The sequence below is a fragment of the Myotis davidii genome, unplaced genomic scaffold (genome assembly GCF_000327345.1).
Source record: "Myotis davidii unplaced genomic scaffold, ASM32734v1 scaffold22, whole genome shotgun sequence".
NCBI classification, from domain to species: Eukaryota; Metazoa; Chordata; class Mammalia; order Chiroptera; family Vespertilionidae; genus Myotis; species Myotis davidii.
In genome coordinates, this window is record NW_006294067.1 from 612,079 (window position 1) to 621,378 (window position 9,300).

The following is a 9,300-nucleotide window of genomic DNA, read 5'->3' on the forward strand; positions in this document are numbered from 1 at the left end:
TCTTTCCCTGCAGGATGTAGCCAGGTAGAGGTTAGAGGTCAGGGAAATTAAGAACATCTTGGCTGACTCTTCTCCTATTCCATCAGCCCAGGTAATTTTTAACTCTTCTGTAGTGGAAAAAGAACAAACACTGCAAGTATCTTCCAAATCTACTGTTTAGGGTTAGCTTTCAGTTTTCATATTAAAAAGAAATGAGTTGAATTTATTGCTATCCTCTTTATGGATAAAACTTTATCCTGTCAGTTGTGATTCATTAAGAATCTAGGATGGCCCAGCCAGCATGGCTCAGTTAAGCATCGACCTATGAACCAGGAGGTCAAGGTTCAATTCCTGGTCAGGGAACATGCCTGGGTTGCAGGCTCCATTCCCAGTGGGGGATGTGCAGGGGGCAGCCGATCAATGATTCTCTCTCATCATTGATGTTTCTATCTCTCTCTCCCTCTCCCTTCCTCTCTCATATATATATATAATTTAGGATGGAGAGAGAAGCCCAAAATGGTAATAAAAAATTGCTAGAGAAATGGACACTCACCTAAGAAAGTGACCAGGAGAAGGGCAAGAAGAGAGCAAAGCATAGTTTAAACCAGCCTTCAGTTCCATTTGTCTGTCTGACACCCCCTTACCTGGCCAGGCATATGGCTAGATTCCTCCCTCTTGGAGGCCTGCTGCCGCAGAGCAGAGGGATAATATCCTCACATTTCAATATATGAATGACTTGAATATATTAAATGAATAAGCAGCATTGCAGATAGGGATGGAGAACGAGGAGGTATTTTTCTAAGGCATCAGCCACATGGAAGGAGCGCCAAGCTATTGAGTTGTGACAGTGATCAGGGAGTCAGAAGCCAGCTGGCTATTCTGATCTGTCTGATATTTCTCTTCACCCTCTAATCTGCTGAGCCATCTCTAGAGAGGAAGATTGTATTGGACTCTCTGCTTGGTGATGACACTGAGCCAATGCAGCTGATGAGTGACATCAGCTCTTCTGGGCTATGCAAGACCCACATGGCCTTTGCTGGTGTGAAATGCCAGCCCAATGGGAGCACGGCATGGTTCCATCAAGAGCAAGAGCAATTCCCTCCTCCTTGTATCTGCTGCCATCTCCTATCTACCCTCCCTACACCCCCATTCCCGCTCAGGACTAAGTCAACAAAAATTCTAGGAGCAAAAAAAGGAGGACAAACAGAAAGGGAAATAAAAGGAGAAAAGAGGTTGTCTGTGTGTATGTGGGCACCCATCATCTTGGGCTGACTCCCATAATGAGTCCTATTAGCAGATTTCTAAAAACTGAGATTGAACAACTGCCAATAGCTATTTTTCATCATATGTTCTAAATGCTCAGGGGATGCATACTATGCTTACCACTTGCTTTGTCATCTTTTAAGTAAATATTATAAGAGGATTCATTAAATTTGGAAAGAATAAAACAAACACTCTCCTACAAATATAGGGCATTCAAATACAAACAAAAAAGGTGCTCCAGCAGAAACTCTGTTGGAAGCAAGAATCCCAACACTAACTTTGAATTGTTAGCATCAGCAACAATAACAAATACATCACCAGACACTGATGAAATGGGAATGGACTGCAAATTCCTGGCTTGCTTCAGGCTCATTCTCCTTGTTAGGCCACTTCTGCTGAGACTGTTTCCCAGGTACTCATCTACACCACTTTACCATGTCCAACACACACTGAGTAATTGTTTTGAAAAGGAATCCTCAGAGGACAGAGCATGGCAAAGGCAGAGAGAAGGGGAAGTTCCCAGGGATACGTTGGCTGTCCTCCAGGCATCTTGGGTTCCTATGTCTCATTTCAACAGAATGAGGTTATACCAGCTGCTTAGTAGATTCTCATCCTTAGCTATTATAAATTGATGGCCGGCAATGATCCTGATGTCTCTGTCATCCCCTCAGTCCCACCCTCCATCCTACCACACTATAAACCTTCTACAATTTGCTGTAAGCACAGGCTTTCCCTGAAGTCTAAAAAACAGCCAACACTTACAGTGCATACAGAGCACCAAGGAAAGTGTATCTTTCAACCATCTATAGGTATTATAATCCTTATATTAATTTCACAGATGAGAAAATTGAAGATCAGTGTTTGTTGAGGTTTCCTAACCAGCACGAAGCGGAGTTATGGTTAGAACCCAGGTCTATTTGGCTCCAAGGCCCCAGAATGTGTCTCCACCTCACGCTGCATTAAGAGGACAAATCAGAGGCACAAGGAACACAGAGTCCAGCTTTGATCAGTTTGGGAGTTGATCTAGCCATCCAGGTCTCAGATCCTGTCGGCTAGGATGAAGAGCATGCAGATCCTTTGGTTGGATGTTACAGCAGCTCTCATCCTTCCCTCAGAGCTGAGCTTTTTTGCTTTGAAAACACTGAAGACCTAAATCCCTTGAGCCTTGATTTGGCTTTTTTTCCAGCTACCCAGTGGACATGTCCTATATCTGGTTTCCAACTTCAGATAGACTAAAATCACGTTTCACCATCCTGCCAGAATCACAGTTTCTCTGGTGGTTAGTCTTGGTGGTCTCCTGGGGGAGCCAGAGAGTCATCTCTTGTTTACAGGTAGCTCATGAGTCATTAAATCTATTTACATACCAGGACTACAGCAAGATTTTAATACAGATACCAGTGCAGGGTAAAGCTGGTTCCCAGGGATGGTGGGGGTGATTCATCACACACTTAAAAGGAGACTGGCCTCATTTCCTCCCCAGCTTGAAGGGAAATGATCCCTCTGCTCTGTGGCCACAGATCTCCAAGAGGGAGGGGCCTGGCCACCTGCCTGGCCCTGTCTACTAGGCTTGTTCAACTGAAGGCAGTCTTGAAACATGCTCTGCTCTCTCCTTGCCCTTCTCCTGGGCACTTTCTTAACAGGTACTCTCCTCTCTGGTAAGCCTCCCTTCAAGTCCTCACTCTCACTCAACCCCGTGAATCCCAAGCCTCAGTTATTGGTTTGATTCTCTTTACATTCCTTTAATTGTCTGGAATGAATATGGGACTTTATGACTGGTGTGCTGGGTCTTGGTTACCTCTGTCTCCTGGGAAGGCATTTGCTCTCTGGTGTCCCCTTGCCCACTGACCCACTGCCCCCTTGGCCCTCCCAACCTACTTCCTGGGGTTGATCCCATATTCCTGAGCCATGGAAGGGCTTGAGCCACCCCTCTGTCTGGATGGAAGGCAAGCTGGGCTGGATTCTTCACTCCAAATGGCCTTTTCCACTCCCCACAGGTGTCGGAGCACAGACCATCCATCAGTGGCCATCTACCAAGGTGAAGCTTAAGGGGAGCCCACTCTCCCTGGAGTGCACAGTGAAGGGGACATCAAGCCCCAACCTATACTGGTACCGGCAGGCTGAAGGAGGGGGCCCTCAGATGCTCTTCTACTCCATCACTGCTGGCCAGGTAGACTCTCAGGCGCCCGAGAACTTCGAAGCCTCCAGGCCCGAGGATGGCTACTTCATCCTACGTTCTAAGAAGCTCCTGCTCATCGACTCTGGCTTCTATCTCTGTGCTTGGAGTATCACACTGAGCTGTGCGGGGCAGACCTCTGTGCAAAAACCCCGCCCTCCCCTGAGTCCTCACCACACTCCCCAGGAGCCCTCACTCGGGGACTGGGTGGAGGGTATTTGTCACTGGGTTTCTCATGGTCAGCCAATGTGAGAGCAACTGAATCAAGGCAGGTTCCCCAAAAGAACATTACTAAGTTCTCAGGGAGAACAAAATGATTTACATGTGCAGAACCTGTGAATTTCATCCACAGAGTCAAGTTCCCAATGTGGGGATGTCTAGCCCGTGGCTGCCATACTGCAGTCCTCAGAGCGTGCTATTTTCCCTGACTGCGGTTGGTCTGCACTGGGGAGTGGGCTGGTACGCATGCAGGTGAGAGAAGAAGCATACACCTGTAACCGGGTGTGGTGTGGTGGTGGACTGGTGAACAAATAGGAAGATGCCAACTCAGGTGACTCACTTGGTTAATTTTCATCACCCGGACAGTATCTTGTGGAGGCTTGGATGAGACCTGAGCCAGGGAAGGACAAGGTGTTCGTGGACTGTTCTCATGTGGCTACAAATGTGCTTCTGTCAGTATCAGGAATGTGCACTTAGAGATTTTGATTATTGTTTTGCATTTCAGGCTTTTTAAAAATTCCCATTCTATTGTTTCTCATCCCTTCCCCTTTAGCAAAGGAGGGAGCAGAGAAACAGGTGGTAATCAAAGAAAGGCTAAAGGAGAGGCACGCCTATGTGATGACAAAGCCCTAAAAGAGAGAAATTACTTGGGTAGGAATGAAGGCGAGAAAAGGTTTATGGAGATGACTGGAAAGAGATGCTGCAGTTACCTTGGCAACGGAGCTTCCTTCCTCATTCCTCCGTCATTGTCCTCATTCTTCTCAAAAAGCTTTTCTTTCATAATGTCACTTCTGCTCCACGAGGGGGCACAAAAAGCCTTAAAATATTCTTGTTTCTGGCATCACTTCATTAGGACAATTCAGACATATTTATTTTCAATAACATTCACTCTGCCGAGGAAAATCTGAGACAGAGACACTAGTGATCAAGACAGTATTTAACAGTGCCCAAGGGTTCCTATTGTACCGTCAGGATCAGCTATGTATCAAGCAACTATTGTGTGGTGGACACTCTGAGCCATCACAAGGATTAAAAAGCAAAATAAAGTAATTCAAGTTGGGGCTGGGCATGGCCACAGCATGGTTTCATCAAGGCATTTGACTTACCTTTTTGTTTCTCTCTGTAGTGCTGTGATCATAGAAGTAATTTACAACTCACTGAATAGTAAGCAATGCCTCAAGCTAATGTTTAGGCATTAGCTGATTTTTGAATATTAGCAGAAACAGATCCCTCCTGGAAACACTGCTGTCTGATTACTTTTAGTTAATAGACTCTGGTATTTCAAACAGTTTTAGATTAACATAAAAATTGAGTGGGTAATAGAAAAAGTTCTCATACATGTCCCTTTCCTTCCTAGGCCTCCCTTATTATTAACATCAGGGGTAGTGGAAGGATAGTTTCTTATGCTTCATATGCTAACTTCTCTCTTCTCCCCCTGGAAGCCTTGCTGGTCTTTTCATCTCTGTATTTTTAAGGCACTGGGTTTTTGAGTCTAAATTTACCAGAAGTTTTAACATTGGGCTAATTATCTAATCTCTCTAGGCCTCATTTCCTTCATCTGTCTAACTTCCCCTATTGGAGTGTTCAGTGTATTAAATAAGATGGTGCTCACCTTATAAAGCCCTATTACAGGGTCTAATTGTCGACAGCTAGATATTACTTTCCTCTTTTTGTGTTTACAAGCTAGTTAATTACAACTCACCCAAAAGAAAGACTTATATTTTAAAAAATTAAAATTTAAACTATGTAGTAAATCTTTTAAAATGCTAAATACACTTGGGTGGCAAACCCGTGAAACTTGTACCCTATGTTGTGCCCATTCAGATTGGCCATTGGTCTTTTTGGGGGGGTTTCATGCACCCTCGGAGTCCTTCTGAACAGAGAGGTGATCCAGGTAATCTCTACTATTCAAGTGGGGTTGACAGGAGAGTTAAAATAGATTTTTCATTCCTGTAAGAAATTCATCAAAGTTCTGGAAAACTTCATGAAGGAGAGAGAATTTTAGCAAGGTTTAGTTTTTTAGGAGGCTAGCTTTAAAACAAAATAACCTTCTCAGCAGGAGAGTCGGTTTGAGTGGAAAGGTGGAGGTCTCCTGAATATCGTTAAGTTTCAAAAAAAAGCCAGCCAGAAATAGTCCTGGTCATGGAATAGGGTGACAGAGACACAGGACAAGACTAGGTAAGGAGAGACTAGGCAAGGAAAGGCCTAAAGCCATCTAAATTCATCAGAACAAGCTAATATTCTCAATGTTGCCTGCTCTGTTCATGAGTCCTGTTCCCTTATGGTTTCCATGGTGCCGACGACCCAGAAAATACCTATAGTGCTCATCCTTTCAGGAAACAAAGGAAAGCAGCGCAGGATGACTCATGCCACTCAGGTATGCTCCATCTGGCCAGGAACTCACCAATCTCACTTGCCCCTGTGGGCAGCTGAGGCTGTCTCTTACTGGAGACAGGAGATCTTACTGGACTGGTTCTTGGCTCTGACTTTGTAGGTGAGCCCAGACAACTAGTCCCACACATGGGATCCAGGGCTACATGCTGGCAGCCAGAGGAACAAACTCCTTCAGGCCATCTTGCCTGTATTTCAGCCACTCAAGGGGCTTAGAGAGAGAAACTCTGGGACTCTGGACAGCTTGGGGAAGATGGAAATGCCCTGGGCTGGGAAGCCGGTGAAACAGCAATTGGTTACTTCATAGTTTTGACTGGGATTCTAAGCTTTGGGTTGAGTGTGAGACAGATTGTGAGCTGCACAAAGCAGGCCTGGTGGGTTGTATGTCTCATGTTATTCCCTCTCCCTCTTTTGGGATGTTCAGACTCTGGTTTTCCATTCTCTCCTGCATTATGTCTTCTCCTCCTCTCACCCTGATGGCACAGAATATCCACTAGGCCTTAACACGGAGAGGGGGCAGGGGGATGATGCTAAAAGAAACCCAGTCAGTACAGCACACAGACATAGTTCAGACATTCAGGGACTGTCCACTTGTCAGTCTGTTCATTACCTAGCGGTCCCTCTGGGTGACTCATTAACAGCTCTCACTAGATGAGTGGAAGGAAGTGGGAGGGTGAGTGGGGGGTGAGGCATTTCGGGGGCAGATGAGAGAAGGGAGGTGCCTGAGTGATGTGGGGCTGGAAGGGACCTCAATTGGGTCAGAGCAGTTACTGCAGCTGTTTTGCATTCCTCACTATCTCCAAGGTGTCCCTGCAGCTTCAGATCTCAGTGTGACCTCCAGCAGGTGTAGAAGTTAAGTTGGGTGTGGGGTGGTCTGCCCAGATCCCTCTCGAGAGACCTTCTCCTCCTTTTCCACTGCAAGGGTGCTTGTCAGGGCCCCAGTAAAGAGAGCAGCACGGAAGAGGTCGGGCAGGATGTGGTCATGTGGTTCTTAGGGTGCTCAGGAGGGGGGTGGGGGAGGAACTTTCACAGGCACCCAGAGGCAGGATCTGGTAAATACCAAACCACATCCTGTTGTGAGTCCCTGAGATGGCACTGCACTAAGGGCAGGTGGGTGGCTGTTATTCTCTATGCTGATGTTACTCAGAGATAAGCAGCCCAGCACCCTGCACTGGGCTCAGACACCCCATCCCTTCCCTGGCTGTCCCCTGAGGAAGTCCAACGTGCAGCTCCTTACTTCTTGGCCTTTGATTCAAGGCCATTCTCCTTTAAACATGGTTTTTGTCTACTCATCCATGGCCCTGGATCTCTTTTCTAGCTGTGGGATCTGGGGTCCGCACTGTCCCCTTACACCATTGCCACTCTTTGAGGCTGTGAATGATTTGTACATCCCTTCCCTGGCTGTCCCCTGAAGAAGTCCAACATGCAGCTCCTTACTTCTTGGCCTTTGATTCAAGGCCATTCTCCTTTAAACATGGTTTTTGTCTACTCATCCATGGCCCTGGATCTCTTTTCTAGCTGTGGGATCTGGGGTCCGCACTGTCCCCTTACACCATTGCCACTCTTTGAGGCTGTGAATGATTTGTCTTGGGCAAGAGCTTAGAGTCCCAGTTGAGTGGCCTCCCTTATGCGGCTTTAAGACCTGCAGATGTTGGATCACTGAATCTGAAGAGCAGAGCTAGACAATTCCTTAGAGATCACTTTGCCCACCTCCTCACTTTACAGAGGGGCTCTAGAAGCCCAGAGAAGAAAAGTGAACTGTCCAGGGCCATGCAGCTGAGGACCAGAAACTGTTCTCTGAGTTTCAGCAGCTCCTGTGTCTCAGACAACACTTAGGGAACGTGGGCTTTATGTTGAGCTGAGATCTTCCTAAGAATTTTAGGGACTACTTGTATAAGAATAAATAAGTCATGGCAATCATATATGAGGAGGCATGAGGCTGGAGGGGTAAATATGATGAACCACAGAATCAGAATCCTGTAGAAATGAGATAGGTTGGAGAGATGAGCTGAAGAAATATGATAAAATTAAACAAGCCCTCCCCACCCCAGCCACCCTCCAAAAGAGAGAAAACTAACCTTTTAAACATCGGAAGGGGACCATGTTGCTCATGTACTGAACACATTGCAGTGCATGTAAAAATGATCAGGGTTGGAGTGAAAAGTGAGCTCTGTGAGTCAATGGGGTGATCTGAGTACAGATGTGGAAAAGCTGCCCTACTATGGACCCAATGTAGAAGATATTGAGGATAAGGAGGTTAAGCTCCTTCTTGTCCTCTGTAGGTCAGAGTCTCCTGTCTGGACATCGTACTTTTAGTAAATGTTTTCAGAATAGAGTGGCTGGGCTGTGGAAGCTGGGAGTTCTCAAAACCATGCCATATGGAACAAAAAGTGAGAGAACTGGACAAGTTTGGCTTGAAAATAATCTTTAGGCTAATACTAATTGTTATAATAGCAGCAGATGTTTATTGATGCTGTGATAACAGCTTTATGTGTTGTGTGGATTAAATAAGATCAAATCACCTTATGTGATGTTGAGGTTGTGATTGAGCCCATTTTGTAGGAAGGAAGACTGAGTTTCTTGCCCCAGGTCACTGGCTGCAGGCCACGTAGCTAATAAGTGGTGGATCTAAGATTTAAGCCTAGGCTTCTTTGGCTTTAAATATATATATATATATTTAATTTTTGAATGCTACAATTCCATTTATTTGTTGTAAATATTGTTGAAATTCAAATTTTTCTAACTTACTTGGAAAATAATATAGTAGGGCCAATTTGATTTCTTTTACATAGTTTCAAACATAAAGACATAATTACAATTAAAAGACCAGTGTAGAATCCAATCAGACCACAATGCCACTTATGTAAGCCTGATTACATCTCTTTCTCTTCCTTTATAGGATTACAGGGAAATATATGATTTTATTTTAATTGATAGTAATGCCAACATGCATTTTGTTAGCTTTCTTTAAGATTTACAAATTTGCTTTATATTATTATGCACAACACTATCATAGGTTTATCTTAAAAGATATCTGGCATAGTTCAGGCTATTATTTGGAAATCTAATGGCCTACTCTAATTTTACTCATTAGTGAATTGTTTTCATTCTTAGAAATGAGTCTTTGATAAAGTTCATATTCTTTATATAGTGTTCGCACCTATCTACTGCCTGCTTTTTCCATTCTGCAAACTCAAGCTTTTGAAGCTTCTGCTGATTCTGTCTCTCATAGATTTGTGGACGCTTGGCTGGAGGTGTCTTAGGAAGGGCTCTCA

At 44.9% G+C, this 9,300-nt stretch overlaps 1 gene segment (V, D, J or C); it reads left to right on the forward strand.

Moving 5' to 3' along the window:
• Positions 1 to 2,836: 2,836 nt before the first annotated feature.
• On the forward strand, positions 2,837 to 4,768 carry LOC102757912. The segment is given in 3 exon segments: positions 2,837 to 2,882; positions 3,237 to 3,524; positions 4,761 to 4,768. Coding segments are annotated over 3 exon segments (342 nt in total).
• The last annotated feature ends 4,532 nt before the right edge of the window (positions 4,769 to 9,300 follow it).